At 42.9% G+C, this 22,902-nt stretch overlaps 1 protein-coding gene across 3 annotated transcripts in view; it reads right to left on the bottom strand.

Moving 5' to 3' along the window:
• Positions 1-22,902, bottom strand: part of LOC109880013 (TGF-beta receptor type-1-like) — an 87,391-nt gene that overhangs the window by 38,393 nt on the left and 26,096 nt on the right. For all 3 annotated transcript variants that reach the window (XR_004204064.1, XM_031796853.1, XM_031796854.1), the window contains exon 2: positions 7,598-7,846. Coding sequence is in view for 2 of the 3 variants with exons in the window: in XM_031796853.1 (XP_031652713.1) it covers positions 7,598-7,846 (249 nt within the window). In the remaining variant the exon portion in view is untranslated. The remainder of the gene's footprint in view (positions 1-7,597; positions 7,847-22,902) is intronic.

The raw sequence follows: 22,902 nt of genomic DNA, 5'->3' as shown, positions 1-22,902 counted from the left end.
CCTGTTAAGGCAAGGGCTGATTTCAAGGTTTTACTGCTAACCTACAAAGCATTACATGGGCTTGCTCCTACCTATCTTTCCGATTTGGTCCTGCCGTACATACCTACACGTACGCTACATTCAAAAGACGCAGGCCTCCTAATTGGCCCTAGAATTTCTAAGCAAACAGCTGGAGGCAGGGCTTTCTCCTATAGAGCTCCATTTTTATGGAATGGTCTGCCTACCCATGTGAGAGACGCAGACTCGGTCTCAACCTTTAAGTCTTTACTGAAGACTCTTCAGTAGGTCATATGATTGAGTGTAGTCTGGCCCAGGAGTGTGAAGGTGAATGGAAAGGCTCTGGAGTAACGAACCGCCCTTGCTGTCTCTGCCTTACCGGTTCCCCTCTCTCCACTGGGATTCTCTGCCTCTAACCCTATTACATGGGCTGAGTCACTGGCTTACTGGTGCTCTTCCATGCCGTCCCTAGGAGGGGTGCGTCACTTGAGTGGGTTGAGTCACTGACGTGATCTTCTTGTCTGAGTTGGCGCCCCCACCCCCTGGGTTGTGCCATGGCGGAGATCTTTGTGGGCTATACTCGGCCTCGTCTCAGAATGGTAAATTGGTGGTTGAAGATATCCCTCTAGTGGTGTGGGGGCTGTGCTTTGGCAAAGCGGGTGGGGTTATATCCTGCCTGTTTGGCCCTGTCCGCGGGTATTATCAGATGGGGCCACAGTGTCTCCTGACCTCTCCTGTCTCAGCCTCCAGTATTTATGCTGCAGTATTTTATGTGTCGGAGGGCTAGGGTCAGTTTGTTATATCTGGAGTACTTCTCCTGTCTTATCCGATGTCCTGTGTGAATTTAAGTATGCTCTCTCTAATTCTCTCTTTCTCTCTCTCTGAGGACCTGAGCCAGAGGACCATGCCTCAGGACTATCTGGCACGATGACTCCTTGCTGTCCCCAGTCCACCTGGCTCCAGTTTCAACTGTTCTGCCTGCGGCTATGGAACCCTGACCTGTTCACCGGACGTGCTACCTGTCCCAGACCTGCTGTATTCAACTCTCTAGAGACAGCAGGAGTGGTAGAGATACTCTCAATGATCGGCTATGAAAAGCCAACTGACATTTACTCCTGAGGTGCTGACCTGTTGCACCATTGACAACTACTGTGATTATTATTATTTGACCATGCTGGTCATTTATGAACATTTGAACATCTTGGCCATGTTCTGTTATAATCTCACCTGACATAGCCAGAAGAGGACTGGCCACCCCTCATAGCCTGGTTCCTCTCTAACTTTCTTCCTAGGTTTTGGCCTTTCTAGGGAGTTTTTCCTAGCCACCGTGCTTCTACACCTGCATTGCTTGCTGTTGGGATTTTAGGCTGGGTTTCTGTACAGCACTTTGAGATATCAGCTGATGTACGAAGGGCTATATAAATACATTTGATTTGATTTGTCCTTACTCAAGATTGACAGGAGCTCGCCAAACAGAAGACAATGAATAAATGGGCAACTCGTAAATGGAATGAAATAAACCAAGTGTCGCCTAGGTTGTATGCTCTGCAAATAATGTGTCCACTCCTACAATGAAGACTGTAATAATAATAATAATAATAATATATTGAACTCATTAACTTCTTTGGGACTGGGGGGCAGTATTGAGTAGCTTGGATAATAAGGTGCCCAGAGTAAACTGCCTGCTACTCAGGCCCAAAAGCTAGAATATGCATATAATTAGTAGATTTGGATAGAAAACACTCTGAAGTTTCAAAAAAAAAAAAACTCTTTAAATGAGTATAACAGAACTCATATGACAGGCAAAAACCTGAGAAAAAAATCCAACCAGGAAGTGGGAAATCTGAGGTTTGTAGTTTTTCAACTCATTGCCTATCGAATATACAGTGTCTGTCGGGTCATATTGCACTTCCTAAGGCTTCCACTAGATGTCAACAGTCTTTAAAACTTTGTTTGAGGCTTCTACTGTGAAGGGGGAGAGAATGAGAGCTGTTTCAACTGGGTGTCTGGCAGAAAGCAATGAGGTCAGTCTCGCGCGTGCCCGTGAGAGTTAGCTGCGTTCCATTGCATTTCTAAAGACAAAGGAATTGTCCGGTTGAAACATTATTGAAAATGTATGATAAAAAGATCCTAAAAATGGATTCTATACATCGTTTGACATGTTTCTACGAACTGTAATATAACTTTTTGGACTTTTCGTCTGAACTTGCCTGCGCCTCGTGAGTTTGGATTTGTGAACTAAACACTCAAAGAAAAAGGAGGTATTTGGACATAAATGATGAATTTTATCGAACAAAACAAACATTTATTGTGGAACTGAGATTCCTGGAAGTGCATTCTGATGAAGATCATCAAAGGTAAGTGAATATATATAATGCTATTTCTGACTTTTGTGACATCTCTCCTTATTTGGAAAATGGCTGTATGTTTATCTGTGGCTAGGTGCTGACCTAACATAATCGCAAGGTGTGCTTTCGCCGTAAAGCCTTTTTGAAATCTGACACAGCGGTTGCATTAACTTCTTGGATATAGGGGGCGCTATTTAAATTTTTGGATGAAAAACGTTCCCGTTTTAAAAAATATATTTTGTCACAAAAAGATGCTCGACTATGCATATAATTGACAGCTTTGGAAAGAAAACACTCTGACGTTTCCAAAACTGCAAAGATATTGTCTGTGAGTGCCACAGAACTGATGTTACAGAGAAAAAAAAACAGATAAAAATCCAATCAGGAAGTGCCGCATTTTTTGAAACCGCCTCATGGCAATGACTCCTTATAAGGCTGTGGAGGAGCTAGGAGTCAGCTTACGGTTTCCACGTTTTCCCCAAGGTGTCTGCAGCATTGTGACGTATTTGTAGGCATATCATTGGAAGATTGACCATAAGAGACTACATCTACCAGGTGGTCGCTTGGTGTCCTCCGTCGCAATTATTGTGTAATCTCCAGCTGCAGTATTTTTACATTTGCTTCTGATGAGAAACCAACTGCCACGAATGATTCATCATCGAATAGATATGTGAAAAACACCTTGAGGATTGATTCTAAACAACGTGTGCCATGTTTCTGTCGATATTATGGAGTTAATTTGGAAAAAAGTTTGCCGTTGTAGTGATTGCATTTTCAGGTTCTTTTCTTAGTCAAACGTGATGAACAAAACGGAGCTATTTCTCCTACACAAATAATATTTTTGGAAAAAATGAACATTTGCTATCTAACTGAGAGTCTCGTCATTGAAAACAACCGAAGTTCTTCAAAGGTAAATTATTTTATTTGTATGCTTTTCTTGTTTTTGTGAAAATGTTGCCTGCTGAATGCTAGGCTTAATGCTATGCTAGGCCATCAATACTCTTACACAAATGCTTGTGTAGCTTTGGTTGAAAAGCATATTTTGAAAATCTGAGATGACAGTGTTGTTAACAAAAGGCTAAGCTTGTGTTTCAATATTATTATTATTATTATTATTATTTCATTTGCGATTTTCATGAATATGAAACGTTGCGTTATGGTAATGAGCTTGAGGCTATGATTACGCTCCCGCTAGAGGTTGCTCGACGCTAGAGGTTAAGAAGAAGTTTATCTATATTTCCATGCATAACACTTGTATCTTTTATCAATGTTTATTATGAGTATTTCTATAATTTGATGTGGCTCTTTGCACTTTCACTGGATGTTTGTTTGAGACAATGCATTTCTGAACATAACGCGCCAATTTAAAATGAGGTTTTTGGACATAAAGATGAACTTTATCGAACAAAATACACATTTATTGTGTAACATGTCATGTGAGTGCCATCTGATGAAGATCAAAGGTTAGTGATTAATTTAATCACCATTTCTGACTTTTGTGAAGGCTCTCCTTGGCTGGAAAATGGCTTTATGGTTTCTTTTTACATAATTGTTTTGTGTGCTTTTGCCGTAAAGCCTATTTGAAATCGGACACTGTGGCTGGATTTACAAGAAGTTTATCTTTAAAATTGTGTAAAATACGTGTATGTTTGAGGAGTTTTAATTATGAGATTTCTGTTGTTTTGGATTTGGCGCCCTGCGATTTCACCGGCTGTTGGGCGAGGTGGGATGCTAGCCACATATCCCAGAGAGGTTAACATAAATAACAAATTCCCATAACCAAATAAACTTTGTAGAAGAGAAATGATTGTAATGAAGGATAAATGTACTACTGGTGATACTGGTGTGCCCCCGCGGCCTCCGCAGTGGGCTAGTCCATTCTAGTCGCGGGGGCACACCCGTATCACCAGTAGTACATGTATCCTTAATTACCATAATTTCTCATCTACAAAGTCCATGAGACAGCTGTCTCGTGTGCCATAATTTAAAATAAATATATGTGCCACTGCTCAACTAAAATAATCTAAGTCTACCAACAGCCAAATCGACCAAACAACTAAATGACGTCAGCCCTACATACGTGTCACGTAAAGAGAGCAAGGGTTGAGGGACTAGGAAATGTTTATCCTAAACAAATGAGGGATTAACGTAACAGAACTTCAGTCAGAAATGTCTGTAATGTTTCAGCAACACGGACAGCACAATACACGTTGTAAATGTTCACTGGTGGACGCTGCAGCAGGGAGGAGAGAGAGAAAGAACGGGTGCTAGTCACAGTTAATCACTGTATTTTTTTTAACACAGTGCAGCAAGTCCAAGTCAGGCCCAGCAGAATAAAAATCAATTGCGGGTGGACTCCCTCTAGCCATTTGTGTGTGTTAGTTATTTCATCAAACAGTTGGCTTAAAGCATCAGACAAGCTCATTTAATATAGTTGATTTGATTAAAATACATAGGATGTGTCTACGTATGGAAAAATACACGTTTAAACATTTCTACCAATCGATTGGTCGAAAGAACAGTCTGTTGGGCGACAAAGATGGGCTGTCCCTGACAAAAAAACAACAAGTAATGATCATGTTGTTTAATCAGCTTCTTGATATTTCACAGCTGTCAAGTGGATGGATAAGCTTGCCAAATGAGAAATGCGCACTAACAGGGATGTATACACATTTGAGGCAAAAAGTTGAGAAATTAGCTTTGTGTGTGTATGGAAAAATACTGGGATCTTTTATTTCAGCTCATAAAACATGGGACCAACACTTCACATGTTGCATTTATATTTTTTATTCAGTGTAGTTAGTTAAATAGTTAACCAAAGAGTTCACGTGTATTATTTTTTTTTTAAACGTACATTTTTTACCTGAGAGCTGCTGTGCAGAGAGAGGCTGCTGCAGATGGCCCGCTATGAGATTGGAGCGAGTCGACGGAGGCAGAGACAGAACCAGTAGCCAAGGCAACTCGGCTATCTGACTTGAAGCAGACACAATGTTATTTATCATCCCATATACAGTGGGGAGAACAAGTATTTGATACACTGCCGATTTTGCAGGTTTTCCTACTTACAACGCATGTAGAGGTCTGTAATTGTTATCATAGATACACTTAAACTGTGAGAGACGGAATCTAAAACAAAAATCCAGAAAATCACATTGTATGATTTTTAAGTAATTAATTTGCATTTTATTGCATGACATAAGTATTTGATCACCTACCAACCAGTAAGAATTCCGGCTCTCACAGACCTGTTAGTTTTTCTTTAAGAAGCCCTCCTGTTCTCCACTCATTACCTGTATTAACTGCACGAGGGCAGTCAGGTCTGGAGTGAACCAAGGGCTATATCTGTTCTTAGTTCTGCATTTTTTGAACGGAGCATGCTTATCTAAAATGGTGAGGAAGTTACTTTTAAAGAATGACCAGGCATCCTCAACTGACAGGATGAGGTCGATTTCCTTCCAGGATACCCGGGCCAGGTCGATTAGAAAGGCCTGCTCGCAGAAGTGTTTTGGGGAGCGTTTGACAGTGATGAGGGGTGGTCGTTTGACTGCGGACCCGTAGCGGATACAGGCAATGAGGCAGTGATCGCTGAGATCCTGGTTGAAGACAGCAGAGGTGTATTTGGAGGGCCAGTTGGTCAAGATAACGTCTCTATGAGGGTGCCCTTGTTTACAGATTTAGGGTTGTACCTGGTGGGATCCTTGATGATTTGTGTGAGATTGAGGGCATCTAGCTTAGATTGTAGGACTGCCGGGGTGTTAAGCATATCCCAGTTTAGGTCACCTAACAGAATAAACTCTGAAGCTAGATGGGGGGGGGTGATCAATTCACAAATGGTGTCCAGGGCACAGTTGGGAGCTGAGGGGGGTCGGTAGCAGGCGGCAACAGTGAGAGACTTATTTCAGGAGAGTAATTTTTTAAATTAGTAGTTCGAACTTTTTGGGCATGGACCTGGAAAGTATGACATTACTTTGCAGGCTATCTCTGCAGTAGACAGAACTGCCAAAGGGGGAGGAGTTGCAATCTTGACGGAAAATGTTATAGTTGGGTATGGAAATTTCAGAATTTTTGGTGGCCTTCCTAAGCCAGGATTCAGACATGGCAAGGACATCAGGGTTGGCAGAGTGTGCTAAGGCAGTGAGTAAAACAAACTTAGGGAGGAGGCTTCTGATGTTGACATGAATGAAACCAAGGCTTTTCCGATCACAGAAGTCAACAAATGAGGGTGCCTGGGGACATGCAGGGCCTGGGTTTTAATATGGTATATCATATTCAATTGTTTACGTAGGGCTCCCTTGTGAGAGAGACCCTGGTCTCAATGGTGACTCCCTGCTTAAATAAAGTTAAAATATCTTGAATATAAAATACCTTGAAAAAAATACTATTCAGTGTCAAAATTAACAAAAATAAATAATCACAAGTATTCAAATACCAATGTCAGTTCGGCAAATACAAATAACCGTGCATATCCCTAATTCCCAGACGGTTATTTCTGTCATAATTCGAATAGTATGATTTCTGTGCAGAGGGCAGTTGTAAAGATTTTTGATGGCGTCGTCGGAATGGCCAGACAGAAGGGTGGTATGATTATTATAATTGATAGGTAAGGCTACTCAAGATTGGCAAGGAAATAACATACATAATAAGGGACGTGTGTGTGTGTGTGTGTGTGAGATGCTTATATTAACAGTCTTATAGGACGGTTAATATATCTGCCTCCCAACTGAACAACACAATTGACCCGTGACTTGAATACAAAGTGTATCTATAATCAAATGAATCAACCTTGAACATGAAGATTCGTGACAAAATGATCTCAATATTTATAGATACACCAATCAGGGGTAAGGATGCAGAGGTACAAATTAGTCCAGTAATAGAGCACACAGCACCTCACTCAAACTGCAATGAATATCAATCCAATCGGTTGTTTCTATCCTTGATGAATTGCCATAGATAGCAGTCCACTCCTAATAACTGCAACAACATAGCTGGATCACAATACTAAAGATAAATGCATTTGTAATAGGGACTGGCAAACTGCACTACGTTGGTATAGGGACTGGCTAACTGCACTACGTTGGTATAGGGACTGGCTAACTGCACTACGTTGGTATAGGGACTGGCTAACTGCACTACATTGGTATAGGGACTGGCTAACTGCACTAAGTTACTTATCAGGGGTCAGATCTCTGCTCTCTTGAGATGCACCCATGAGGGAAGGGACTGACTGACAGTGAGAGACGGGGACGGACCTGGGAAGACGCTGAGGTTGGGGTTCTTGTTGCACCAGTCGGAGGCGCAGCACATTGGGTAGATGCCTGTGTCGTCCTTGGTGGAGGGCGCGCAGATGAAGGGGCGGTCGCGGGGGATCAGTTCGCTCTCGTGCACGCACATGCTGCGCTCGGTGGTGAGCCGGCTGCCAGACTTCATGACCGTCACGAAGCACAGACCGTCCGTGGTGCACGTAGAGTTGAGACAGCGCTGGCAATAGCACTGCAGGGCTGGAGGGAGAAGAGTGATGGAACATAGAGTTTCAGGTAGAGAGACAGGGGAGGGAGGGGAGGGAACAAGAGACAGGACAAAGGAGAGAGATGAATACTAGAGGTCAACCGATTAATTGTAATGACCGATTAATTAGGGCCGATTTCAAGTTCATAACAAATCGGTAATTGCCATTTTTGGACGCCGATTACATTGCAGTCCACAAGGAGACTGGGGGGCAGGCTGACCGCCTGCTACGCGAGTGCAGCAAGGAGCCAAGGTAAAATGCTAGCTAGCATTAAACTTATCTTATAAAAAACAATCAATCTTCACGTAATCACTAGTTAACTACACATGGTTGATGATATTACTAGGTTAACTAGCTTGTCCTGCGTTGCATGTAATCAATGCGGTGCCTGTTAATTTATCATCGAATCACAACCTACTTCAATGTCGCCAAACGGGTGATGATTTAACAAAAGCACATTCGCGAAAATTTGAGAAAACCACATTCGCAAAAACCACAATCGTTGTACTAATGTACCTAACCATAAACATAAATGCCTTTCTTAAAAATCAATGCACAAATATATTTTTTTAAACCTGCATATTTAGTTTACAGAATTTCATGTTAGCAGTCAATATTAACTGGGGAAATTGTGTCACTTCTCTTGCGTTTAGTGTAAGCAGAGTCAGGGTATATGCAGCAGTTTGGGCCGCCTGGCTCATTGCAAACTGTGTGAAGACCATTTCTTCCTAACAAAGACTAATTAATTTGCCAGAATTTTATATAATTATGACATAACATTGAAGGTTGTGCAATGTAACAGCAATATTTAGACTTCGGGTTGCCGCCCGTTCGATAAAATACGGAACTGTTCCATATTTCACTGAAAGAATAAACGTTTTGTTTTCGAAATGATAGTTTGCAGATTCGACCATATTAATGACCTAAGACTCGTATTTCTGTGTGTTTATTATATTATAATCAAGTCTATGATTTGATATAGCAATCTGACTGAGTGGTGGTAGGCAGCAGCAGGCTCATAAGCATTCATTCAAACAGCACTTTCCTGCGTTTGCCAGCAGCTCCTAGCAATACTTGAAGCACAGCTCTGTTTATGACTTCAAGCCTATCAACTCCAGAGATTAGGCTGGCAGTACTATAGTGCCAATAAGAACATCCAATAGTCAAAGGTCTATGAAAAACACATGGTAGAAATAGTCCTATAATAACTACAACCTAAAACGTCCTACCTGGGAATATTGAAGACCCATGTTAAAAGGAACCACCAGCTTTCATATGTTCTCATGTTCTGAGCAAGGAACTGAAACGTTAGCTTTTTTTTTTACATGGCACATATTGCACTTTTACTTTCTTCTCCAGCACTGGGTTTTTGCCAAATTTAAACCAAATTGAACATGTTTCATTATTTATTTGAGACCAAATTGATTGATTTATGTTTTATATTAAGTTAAAATAAAAAAGTGTTCATTGTTCATTCAGTATTGTTGTAATTGTCATTATTATTTTTTAAATAGGCATGTTAAAAATCGTCAAATCAGCATTTTTTGGTCCTCCAATAAAATCGGTATCGGATATCAAAAATTATAAAATCGGTCGACCTCTAATTAATACCCCCCCAAAAAAATGACTCCAGAATGATTTCTACCCTACAAAAAGAAACTCAACAAAGCGTATGATAAAATACCAGAGTGCAATATCACATAACAGCGTGGGTGTGTGTGTACACGATACGTGTTCTGAGTGAGTTTACAGCTAAAAACAACAGATAAATAGCTACAGTGCAAAACAAAAAAAACTCAGCCCAGTTTGCTACAATAAACAAGTCTTCAACAATGTTAGCTGGTCTCCAAGGTGATCCACCTCACCACCCGTGGGCTCACTGCCTCTAAGCCAGCTTCCTTGCTCAGCCTTTTTGCAGACAGGGCACTTGCAGATGAAAAACATCTCTCTACCTCTGCTAAAAGGTTCAAAATCAAACAAAATTGTATTGGTCACATACACATGGTTAGCAGATGTTAATGCGAGCGTAGGGAAATGACTGTGCTTCTAGTTCCAACAGTAATATCTAATAAGTAATCTAACAATTCCCCAACAACTACCAAATACACACAAATCTAAAAAAGGGTGAAAGATATGTACAAATTAAGTAAACTCAGCAAAAAAAGAAACATCCTCTCACTGTCAATTGCATTTATTTTCAGCAAACTTAACATGAGTAAATATTCAAAAGAACATAACAAGATTCAACAACTGAGACATAAACTGAACAAGTTCCACAGACATGTGACTAACAGAAATGGAATAATGTGTCCCTGAACAAGGGGGGGGGGGGATCAAAATCAAAAGTAACAGTCAGTATCTGGTGTGGCCACCAGCTGCATTAAGAACTGCAGTGCATCTCCTCATGGACTGCACCAGATTTGTCAGTTCTTGCTGTGAGATGTTACCCCACTCTTCCACCAAGGCACATGCAAGTTCCCGGACATTTCTGGGGGGAATGGCCCTATGCTCAATGGGATTGAGATCCGGGCTCTTCGCTGGCCATGGCAGAACACTGATATTCCGGTCTTGCAGGAAATCTTGCACGGAACGAGCAGTATGGCTGGTGGAATTGTCATGCTGGGGGGGTCATGTCAGGATAAGCCTGCAGGAAGGGTACCACATGAGGGAGGAGGATGTCTTCCCTGTAACGCACACCTTTGAGATTGCCTGCAATGACAACAAGCTCAGTCCGATGATGCTGTGACACACCGCCCCAGACCATGACGGACCCTCCACCTCGATTGCCGGAGATGTCTGATGAGGACCTGCCTTACAACAGGCCTAAAAGCCCTCAGTTCAGCCTCTCTCAACTCTTGTGCGTTCCTGGTGTAACTCGGGCAGTTGTTGTTGCCATCCTGTACCTGTGTGATGTTCGGATGTACCGATCCTGTGCAGGTGTTGTTACACGTGGTCTTCCACTGCGAGGACGATCAGCTGTCCGTCCTGTCTCCCTGTAGCGCTGCCGTCTCACAATACGGACATTGCAATTTATGGCCCTGGCCACATCTGCAGTCCTCATGCCTCCTTGCAGCATGCCTAAGGCACGTTCACGCAGATGAGCAGGGACGCTGGGCATCTTTCTTTTGGTGTTTTTCAGTCAGTAGGAAGGCCTCTTTAGTGTCCTAAATGTTCATAACTGTGACCTTAATTGCCTACCGTCTGTAAGCTGTTAGTGTCTTAACGACCGTTCCACGGGTGCATGTTCATTAATTGTTTATGATTCATTGAACAAGCATGGGAAACCGTGTTTAAAGCCTTCACAAAGAAGATCTGTGAAGTCATTTGGTTTATATGGATGCGTTTATATGGATGAGCGATGGCTGAGCGGCATAGGGAAGGTGCAATAGATGGTATAAAATACATACATTACTCATATCACATGTAATACTGTAAGATATGTAAACATTATTAAAGCGCATTGTTTACAGTGACTAGTGATCAATGTATTAAAGTGACCAGTGATTGGGTCTCAATGTAGGCAGCAGCCTCTCTGAGTTAGTGATTGCTGTTTAGCAGTCTGACGGCCTTGAGATAGAAGCTGTTTTTCAATCTCTCGGTCCCAGCTTTGATGCACCTGTACTGACCTAACCTTCTGGATGGTAGCGGTGTGAACAGGCAGTGGCTCAGGTGGTTGTTGTCCTTGATGATCTTTTTGACCTTCCTGTGACATTGGGTGCTCTAGGTATCATGGAGGGCAGGTAGTTTGTGATACAGCCCGACAGGATGCTCTCGATTGTGCATCTGTAAAGGTTTGTCAGGGTTTTGGGTGACAAGCCAAATTTCTTCAGCCTCCTTAGGTTGAAGAGGCGTTGTTGCGCCTTCTTCGCCACACTGTCTGATGGTGGACCATTTCAGTTTGTCTGTGAGGTGAACGCCGAGGAACTTAACACTTACTACCCTCTCCACTACTGTCACGTCGATGTGGATACGGGGGTGCTCCCTCTGCTGTTTCCTGAAGTCCACGATCATCTCTTTTGTTTTGTTGACATTGAGTGAGAGGTTGTTTTCCTCACACCACAACCTCCTCCCTGTAGGCCGTCTCGTCGTTGTTGGTAATCAACCTCACTACTGTTGTGTCGTCTGCAAACTTGATGATTGAGTTGGAGGCATGCATGGCCACGCAGTTGTGGGTGAACAGGGAGTACCTGAGAGGGGTGAGCATGCACCCTTGTGGGGCCCCAGCGTTGAGGGTCAGCAGCCTTACGAGGGTTAACACGTTTAAATGCTTTGTTCACGTCAGCCACTGAGAAGGAGGGGGGGGGGGGTGCAGTCCTTGTTAGCGAGCCGCGACGGTGGCATTGTATTATCCTCAAAGCAGGCAAATAAGGTGTTTAGTTTGTCTGGAAGCGTGACGTAGTCCGTGATTTCCTGTAGACCCCGCCACATATGTCTTGTGTCTGAGCCGTCAAATTGCGACTCCAACTTGTGCCTGTACCAGCATTTCGCTTGTTTGATTGCCTTGCGGAGGGAATAACTACACTGTTTATATTCACCCAAGTTTCTAGACCCCTTTACATAGTCAAATGCGGTGGTTTGCGCTTTCAGTTTTGCGCGAATGCCACCATCCATCTAGGGTTTCTGCTTAGGGTAGGTTTTAGTCACAGTGAGTACAGTGAGTATCTCCAATGCACTTCTTTATAAACTCACTCACCGAGTCAGTGTATAGGTCGATGATGTTCTCTGAGGCTGACCGGAACATATTCCAGTCCGCCTGATCAAAACAATCTTGAAGAGTGGTTTCTGATTGGTCAGACCAGCGTTATAATCGTCACTGCTACATCATGTTTGAGTTTCTGCCAATAAGGCAGTGGGAGCAAGGGGGGGGGGGGGGGGGGGGGGGGTTGTATGCATCGCATAAGTTAGAGTAGCACTGGTTGCGTAGTGCAATCAATATGCCGGGGTGGCAGTGTAGCCTAGTGGTTAGAGCATTGGACTAGTAACCGAAAGGTTGCAAGTTCAAATCCCCGAGCTGACAAGGTACAAAATCTGTCGTTCTGCCCTTGAACAGGCAGTTAACCCACTGTTCCTAGGCCGTCATTGAAAATAAGAATTTGTTCTTAACTGACTTGCCTAGTAAAATAATGGTAAAAAAAAAATTTAAAAAAAATGCTGATAGAATTTATGTAGCCTTGTTCTCAAATATGCTTTGTTAAAATCCCCAGCTACAACAAAATGCAGCCTCAAGATATACGGTTTCCAATTTACATAGAGTCCAGTCAAGTTCCTAGTCTAATGGTATGGTTGTTAGTGAAAGGGGGGAGGGATATATACAGTTATTTAACCAGTCTCCACCCTAATCATCTACATTGATTGCAAGAAAGGCATTTCACTGTACTTGTGCATGCAACACTACATTTTTTTTACTTGATTGAAGTGGATTTAACAGGTGACACCAATAAGGGAGCATGGCCTTGACCTGAATTCACATGGTCAATCTGTGTCATGGAAAGAGCAGGTGTTCCTAATGTGTTTCACTCTCAGTGCAGATGTGGTACAGCGGTCAAGGGAACTCAACCAAAATGATTGAAATGCGATGGAAATGTGTCAGGGAAAGATCCAGAGTCTCCGCATTGCCCCCCAGGAAAATGAGCCTATATGTAAGCTATTGTTTCACACTATGTTGAGGTAAAAAATGAGTATAATTATATATGTATTATACATTTTGTATTCTAGATATGTAGGGGTGTAATAATGTTATGATGTACTGTTCTATATTTTGTTTTTGTATTTACTATGGAACCCCATTAGCTGTTGCCAAGGCAGCAGCTAATGGGGAGTTTCCTGGCCATGGACCCAGCAGCCACTTAGTTATCACTTTTGCCTTATTGCAAGGTGCTCCATCATGCTGGAAAAGGCATTGTTCCTGGATGGTTGGGAGAAGTTTCTCTTTTGCAGAATATCAGTCTGTCCCTGATGTTTCCCTGGAGAGAAGAGGCTTCTTTGCTGCCCTTCCTGACACCAGGCCATCCTCCAAAAGTCTTCACCTCACTGTGCGTGCAGATGCACTCACACCTGCCTGCTGCCATTCCTGAGCAAGCTATGTACTGCTGGTGCCCCGATCCCGCAGCTGAATCAACTTTAGGAGACGGTCCTGGCGATTGCTGGACTTTCTTGGGCGCCCTGAAGCCTTCTTCACAACAACTGAACCGCTCTCCTTGAAGTTCTTGATAATCCGATAAATGGTTGATTTAGGTGCAATCTTACTAGCAGCAAATCCTTGCCTGTGAAGCCCTTTTCGTGCAAAGCAATGACGACGGCACGTGTTTCCTTGCAGGTAACCATGTTTGATAGAGGAAGAACAATGATTCCAAGCACCACGCTCCTTTTGAAGCTTCCAGTCTGTTACTCAAACGCAATCAGCATGACAGAGCCTTGTCCTCGTCAACACTCACACCTGTGTTAACGAGAGAATCACTGACATGTCAGCTGCTCCTTTTGTGGCAGGGCTGAAAAGCAGTGGAAATGTTTGTGTTGGTGATTCAGTTTATTTGCATGGCAAAGAGGGACTTTGCATTTAACTGCAATTTATCTGATCACTCTTCATAACATTCTAGAGCATATGCATATTGCATATCATACAAACTGAGGCAGCTGACTTTGTGAAAATGAATGTGTCATTCAACTTTTGGCCACGACTGTACACCAATCGTGACAGATTTGACGGTAATCCACTGTGTTAGATCCGATTTGTTGAATGGTGTGCCCTTCCGGCGTCCTTCTTTGAACCCCCACAGTCTGCGTTCCATTGAACTCTTTACCACGTCTATTGTAATTTCATGAATGTAAAATGGCTGTGCTTCAGTTTGCACTTCTCCACACAGATAATAAATATTTTCTATCATCTTGATAAATCAGATTCCCTCATTCACAAACAGCAGAGTGCTCCGTCTGGTTTAGTTTTTAACCTGGTAGCAAGTTAAAATAGTAACTTCTAGCAAAAAAAACATAAGGAAATGTAGCTACATCAAAAATACCTTGCTTTTTCATTGTTAGTTCATTTACTCAAAAGACGCGATCAGGATACACAGGGTGAAACTATATTAATTTGGGGACAGGTCGAAACACATACGAAACATTCATGGACATTTAGCTACAGTTGAAGTCAGAAGTTTAAATACATTTAAACTCAGTTTTTCACAATTCCAGATATTTAATCCTAGCAACAAAAAAAAATCCTGTTTTAGGTAAGTTATCACTTTATTTCAAGAATGTGAAATGTCAGAATAATATTCTAAAAAAAGAGAGAATTATTTATTTCAGCTTTTATTTCTTTCATCACATTCCCAGTGGGTCAGACACTTACATACACTCAATTAGTATTTGGTAGCATTGCCCTAAAATTGTTAAACTTTGCTCAAACGTTCCGGGTAGCCTTCCACAACAACTTGGGTGAATTTTGTCCCATTCCTCCTGACAAAGCTGGTGTAACTGAGTCAGGTTTGTAGACCTCCTTGCTCACACCCACTTTTTCAGTTCTGCCCACAAATGTTCTATAGGAATGAGGTCAGGGCATTGTGATGGCCACTCCAATACCTTGACTTTGTTGTCCTTAAGCCATTTTGCCACAACTTTGGAAGTATGCTTGGGGACATTGTCCATTTGGAAGACCCATTTGCAACCAAGCTTTAACTTCCTAACTGATGTCTTGAGATGTTGCTTGAATATATCCACATAATTGTCCTACCTCATGATGCCATCTATTTTGTGAAGTGCACCAGTCCCTCTCCTGCAGCAAAGTACCCCCACAACATGATGCTGCCACCTCCGTGCTTCACGGTCGGGATGGTGTTTTTCGACTTGCAAGCCTCCCCCTTTTTCCTCCAAACATAACGATGGTCATTATGGCCAAACAGTTCAAATTTTTTTTTTAATCATCAGACCAGAGGACATTTCTCTAAAAAGTACGATCTTTGTCCCCATGTGCAGTTGCAAACCGTAGTCTGGCTTTTTTAATGACGGTTTTGGACCAGTGGCTTCTTCCTTGCTGAGCGGCCTTTCAGGTAATTTCGATATAGGACTCGTTTTACTGTGCATATAGATACTTTTGTACCTGTTTCCTCCAGCATCTTCAAAAGGTCCTTTGCTGTTGTTCTGGGATTGACTTGCACTTTTCGCACCAAAGTACGTTCATCTCTAGGAGACAGAACGCGTCTCCTTCCTGAGCGGTATGACGGCTGCGTGGTCCCATGGTGTATATACTTGCGTACTATTGTTTGTACAGATGAACGTGGTACCTTCAGGCGTTTGGCAATTGCTTCCAAGGATGAACCAAACTTGTGGAGGTGTCCAATATTTTTTCTGAGGTGATCTTGGCTGATTTCTTTAGATTTTCCCATGATGTCAAGCAAAGAGGCACTACATTTGAAGGTAGGCCTTGAAATACATCCACAGGTACACTTCCAATTGACTCAAATGATGTCAATTAGCCTATCAGAAGCTTTAAAGCCATGACATCATTTTCTGGAATTTTCCAAGCTGTATAAAGGCATAGCCAACTTCGTGTATGTAAACTTCTGACCCACTGGAATTGTGATACAGTGAATTACAAGTGAAATAATCTGTCTGTAAACAACTGTTGGAAAAATGACTTGTGTCATGCACAAAGTAGATGTCCTAAACGACTTGGCAAGACAATGGTTTTTTAACAAGAAATTTGTGGAGTGGTTGAAAAATGAGTTTTTTAGATTTTTTATGTACAAAGATCCAGCGACAGGGAGACCCATGAGGCAGCGCACAATCGGCCCAGCGTCGTTCAGATTAGGGGAGCCGGCCCGGGATGTCCTTGTCCCATCGCACTCTAGCAACTCCTGTGGCGGCCCGTGCACATGCACGCTGACACGGTGTTTCACCGACACATTGGTTTCGGCTGGCATCCGGGTTAAGCGAGCAGTGTCGTGTTTCAGAGGACGAATAACTCTCGACCGTCGCCGTTCCCGAGACCGTACAGGAGTTGCAGCGATGGGCCAAGACTAACTACCAATTGGAGATCACAAAATTGGGGAGAAAAAGGGGTAAAAAAGTACCACATAAAATACATGATAACAATAAGACCAAGTTCTATTTTAGTTCCTGGCTAAGCAGACCCTCGTGAGCAGTTTGGATGGAATGACTAAATAACATGTGTAAATGTATTTTGCAGATCAGCATGTAAGAGCTTTGCAAACCTGGATTGTACAATATATGCACATTATCATACAAATTCTTCAATTTCTCTCAAGTTGGTTGTTGATCATTTCTAGACAAGAATATTTAAGTCAAAATTGTAACTAGGCCACTCCGGAACATTCACTGTTGTCTTGGTAAGCAACTCCAGTGTATATTTATGGTCATGGGAAAGACACCTTGGCTCTAGAGCCCAATAGACCTGAACTTCCTTGCTTCCCCTCCTATCATAAAACATGAGAAATGTTGTAATTAAGTTAAACAGCACTGCTCTGAACCAACATGGCATGTCAAGGCACTATGATGGAAATCTAGGTTCCAAACCTGTCGCCCATCAGTGATCATTGAAGATAAACTGAGGAAAGAGATTAAATCATTTAGGCTAACAGTGTTGAGACGAGACTAGTCTGTCATGTTTCAGTGTCTGCCAGAACAGCAGGATGGGTGTGACAGACAGAGACAGACAGGGTTGGGACAAGTTGTCTCAGTCACAGCCTGTTCCTATTCTGGATCTGGGGGGGTAACTCACTGCCCGCTTGGAAAATGAATCACAGACACAGCGACTACGGCTACACGAAAACAACACACCGTGTCTCATCTGATCTCAGACCAGTCTTATAAGAGTGACTTTAGGGGTAGTGGCTGGCTGGTCAGTCACACCAGTCTGTTTCTGTCCCTAAAAGAGGATGTTGGATATGTGTCAGCTCATCACCTGACCACATGGACTTTGATCAGCTGAATCAAGTGTATAAAGAGCTTGGCTGGATAAAACAAGCTACATGTGCAGACTACACCCAAGTAGATTACTACATTTACATTGAAGTTGTTTAGCAGCAGTTCTCATACAGAGTGAATTACAGTCAATGAAAGTCAACAAAAGCTGCCCGGTAACAACAGCTCTCATGACAAAATATCAACTCGAGGTATAATTGGAATTATTTCCTAATTAATTTCCTAAAATGGCTCCCCCTACTGTTAATCTCAATCGTGTCGAGAGAGAAAAAAATAAACCACTCAGCGGAACTGTGGCAATGAGGCAGTCCCAGCCTCACTAAAAAAAACAACAGAGGGGTAGGTGTTAGGGGTAAGGTAATAAGGACCCACATATAGCCTAGTCCCCTAGCCCCGGGTAAGGACCCACATATAGCCTAGTCCCCTAGCCCTGGGTCAGGTAGTAAGGACCCACACATAGCCCAGTCCCCTAGCCCTGGGTCAGGTAGTAAGGACCCACACATAGCCTAGTCCCCTCACCCCGGGTAAGGACCCACATAGAGCCTAGTCCCCTAGCCCTGGGTAAGGTAGTAAGGACCCACACATAGCCCAGTCTCCTAGCCCTGGGTCAGGTAGTAAGGACCCACATATAGCCTAGTCCCCTAGCCCCGGGTAAGGACCCACATATAGCCTAGTCCCCTAGCCCTGGGTCAGGTAGTAAGGACCCACATATAGCCTAGTCCCCTAGCCCTGGGTAAGGTAGTAAGGACCCACACATAGCCCAGTCCCCTAGTCCTGGGTCAGGTAGTAAGGACCCACATATAGCCTTGTTCACTAGCCCTGGGTAAGGACCCACATATAGCCTATTCCCCTAGCCCTGGGTCAGGTAGTAAGGACCCACATATAGCCTAGTCCCCTCGCAAGGACCCACATATAGCCTAGTCCCCTAGCCCTGGTGTCAGGTAGTAAGGACCCACATATAGCCTAGTCCCCTCGCAAGGACCCACATATAGCCTAGTCCCCTAGCCCTGGGTAAGGTAGTAAGGACCCACACATAGCCCAGTCCCCTCGCCCTGGGTAAGGTAGTAAGGACCCACACATAGCCCAGTCCCCTAGTCCTGGGTCAGGTAGTAAGGACCAACATATAGCCTTGTTCACTAGCCCTGGGTAAGGACCCACATATAGCCTAGTCCCCTAGCCCTGGGTAAAGTAGTAAGGGCATGGCCCAGATATAGCCTAGTCCCTTGGTCAGGATCGGGTACTAAGGGCAGGGCCCACAGAGAGCCTTGTCCTCTAGGTCTGGGGAAGGTAGTAATGGCCCACATATAGCCCAGTCCCAGAGGTCTGGGCAGCACTGTAGCGTAATAGAAAATCCCCATCAACTGGATAAATGGACTGGATAAATGACCATTTATATCCAACCATTATGTAGGTTGGTGGAAATCCCCATCGACTGACGATGAGAGGTCTCCATTATGTAGATGTGTGAAAAATGTGGAAGAATAACAATAATAAACTACCTTCCATCCATCCAACTCCATTACTATGTGAATACTATAGGCCCATAATCGTATCCTTTGGGTACAGCCTAGGGAGCAAGGCATGCGTCACTACTCACAATACGATAAGATGTACGCGTCTAAGTTTACCGTCATTAAGAGGCCAAGGGACAACGAGCTAATATCTTGCAATCGATGTCTTAGCATTAAATGATTAAGTTAAATCAAAGATGCACAGTTTGAGACCTATAATATAGGATATGTATATTGTGAATAACATTTTAGCCATTGGACATTTCACTGAATAATAAAGCAAGGAATGTCTGACGAAAAGAATAACAGTCTTTGTAACACAACATCCATAGCACTTACAGTGCAATGAAACACCATCCATAGCTAAATAAATTAAACAGTTCGATATTGCATGCCAGCAGCATACCACCCTGCATACCACTGTTGGCTTGCTTCTGAAGCTAAGCAGGGTTGGTCCTGGTGAGTCCCTGGATGGGAGACCAAATGCTGCTAGAAGTGGTGTTGGAGGGCCAGTAGGAGGCACTATTTCCTCTAGTCTAAAAAAAAAGATCCTGAGGGCAGTGATTAGGGACAATGCCCTGTGTAGGGTACCATCTTTCAGATGGGACGTTACACCGGTGTCCTGACTCTCTGCGATCATTAAAGATCCCATGGCACTTATCGTAAGAGTAGGCGTGTTAACCCCGGTGTCCTGGCTAAATTCCCAATCTGGCCCTCAAACCATCATGGTCACCTAATAACCACAGTTTACAATTGGCTCATTCATCCCCTGTAACTATTCCCCAGGTTGTTGCTGCAACTGAGAATGTGTTCTCAGTCAACTTACCTGGTAAAATAACAGATGAGTAAGGTATGATGAAATGCTAAGTATCCTTTTATACACTGATGATATTATTATGATGGCAGAAACTGAACAAGCTTATTATGTGCAGTCTGTTCGTGTAAAAGATGGAGACTCATGATTAACCAGACAAAAACACACAAACAAACGTTACAATAATTCACTTTGTGTCAATTAATCCCATAAGGGATGGGTTGGCGATTTGACACGGAAATACACGGAAATACATTTTTCATTCATTCATACACACAGTACAATGAAACAAACATCCATAGCACCTACAGTACAATGAAACAAACATCCATAGCACCTACAGTACAATGAAACACATCAACATCCATAGCACGTACAGTACAATGAAACACATCAACATTCATAGCTCTTTATGAACTCTTGAAACAATCCAAATATGACAATTAACTCACATAGTAACATTAATTTAGTCAATTAAAGGTTTTCATTAGTCGTCACACCTCTCCTGGCATCAGTGACCCCGGTGACTTCTGTGAGAAATGTTTCAACCTGGAGACTGCCACCGGCGAAGACGTGACTCTCTCTTGTGAGAAGCAAATATATAGCCATCCATCCAGACAATGCCAAATTGATTCAACACGCCAGGCTCCCCATGCTTGCCAAGTCGCGAGTATCCCCTCTCATTCTTCCACTACAGCACCACTCTAGGGCCTTAGCTGCACTCAGAGTAGAGCAAAGCTTGGGCCTGCCAGGCAGGGACTCATTCATGCGTGACTGAGCCCTGCTCGACCTGCCGCCTGGCAGGCAGCAATCCCTTCTACTGATATCCTCGTCTCATACATACATCCTCGTCTCCTTGCTCTTTCCCCCTCATTTCCTTGCCCTCAGTCATGGCGGCCTCTTGGCTGTATGCCGGGAAGTGGCCTCTCCTTTCTCTATCAGGCTCCCTCTTTTTTTCCCCACCCGTAGCTGTGTATGGTGCAGTGACCAGCCACGTGTTATTTATATTTTCTTGGGGGGGGGGGGGGGGGGGGGGACTCGAGGCTGTAATCGCTACCAAAGATGCTTCAAGTACTGAGTAAAGGGTCTGAATACTTATGTGTAACCTTTGTTTATCTAGGCAAGCCAGTTATCTTCTAACTAGGGGGCAGTATTTTCATTTTTGGATAAAAAAACGTTCCCGTTTTAAACAAGATATTTTGTCACGAAAAGATGCTCGACTATGCATATAATTGACAGCTTTGGAAAGAAAACACTCTGACGTTTCCAAAACTGCAAAGATATTGTCTGTGAGTGCCACATAACTGATGTTACAGGCGAAACCCAGATAAAAATCCAACCAGGAAGCGCCGCATTTTTTGAAACCGCCTCATGCCAATGACTCCTTATATGGCTGTGAATGAGCTACGAATGAGCTTACGTTTTCCACGTATTCCCCAAGGTGTCTACAGCATTGTGACGTCTTTTTACGCATTTCCATTGAAGAATAGCCGTAAGGGACCATATATAGCATGTGGTCACATGGTATCTCCCGCAAAAAATCTTGCATAAAATACTGAGGTAGCCATTTTTCCAATCGCTTCTTATGAGAAACCAATTGCCTCGACGGATATATTATCGAATATATATGTTAAAAACACCTTGAGGATGGATCCTAAACAACGTTTGCTGTGTTTGTCGATATTATGGAGCAATTTTTTTTTTATAGTTGTAGCATTTTCCGGTTGATTTCTCAGCCAAGCATGATGAAGAAACGGGAGCTATTTCGCCTACAAAAATAATATTTTGGGAAAAAAGGAACATTTGCTATCTAACTGGGAGTCTCCTGAGTGAAAGCATCTGAAGTTCTTCAAAGGGAAATGATTTAATTTGGTTGCTTTTCTTATTTTCGTGAAAATGTTGCCTGCTGCCAGCAGAGCCTAGCATAGCATAACGCCATGATAAACTTACACAAATGCTTGTCTAGCGTTGGCTGTAACGCATATTTTGAAAATCTGAGATGACAGTGTTGTTAACAAAAGGCTAAGCTTGTGTTTGAATATATTTATTTCATTTCATTTGCGATTTTCATGAATAGGAAAAGTTTCTAGGGGTATTAATGTCCGCTGCGTTATATTAATTCGTTTGAGGCTATGATTACGCTCCCGGATCCGGGATTGCTCGTCGCAAAAAGGTTAAGAACAAATTCTTATTTACAATGACGGCCTATATGGAAATGTGATATCAGTTTATTTTTAATACATTTGTTTCTGCTTTGTCATTATGGAGTATTGTGTGTAGATGTAAAAATATATATATATATATATAAAAAATATAAAAATAAAAGATTTGTACCCCTCAATTTTAAAACAAGGCTGTACCGCAACAAAGTATGGAAAAAGTCAAGGGGTCTGGATACCTTTCGAATGGACTGTATACCGCCCACGCCTACCATTCGCACAGACACCAAGCCCCTCCTCCCCCTGCCACTCACAACAACGAGACCGAAAGATCACTTCTTCCTCTCTGACAACAAGCAGTTTCAACTCGCTATTTATATTTTGATGTTTGGTCCGACATTTAAAAAAAAGAGATCGGTCATATGGACACATTATTTTACTGTAATAGAGGAGAACGTACCCTTTCTTAACTCCCCACATTGAGAACAGAGCCGACTAAGACGGGAGTATCAACGAACATCACTGTGGATTATTAATGTTGTTTGTCGCGCACGGCATTGTGGTACTGCTAGCAGCATTTTAGCCCCCAGACTGTTTAGCCTGTGTTTTATAGAATGTGCAATAAAGC

Source organism: Oncorhynchus kisutch, linkage group LG18 (genome assembly GCF_002021735.2).
Source record: "Oncorhynchus kisutch isolate 150728-3 linkage group LG18, Okis_V2, whole genome shotgun sequence".
Lineage (NCBI taxonomy): Eukaryota > Metazoa > Chordata > Actinopteri > Salmoniformes > Salmonidae > Oncorhynchus > Oncorhynchus kisutch.
This window is presented reverse-complemented; position numbering and strand designations above follow the sequence as displayed.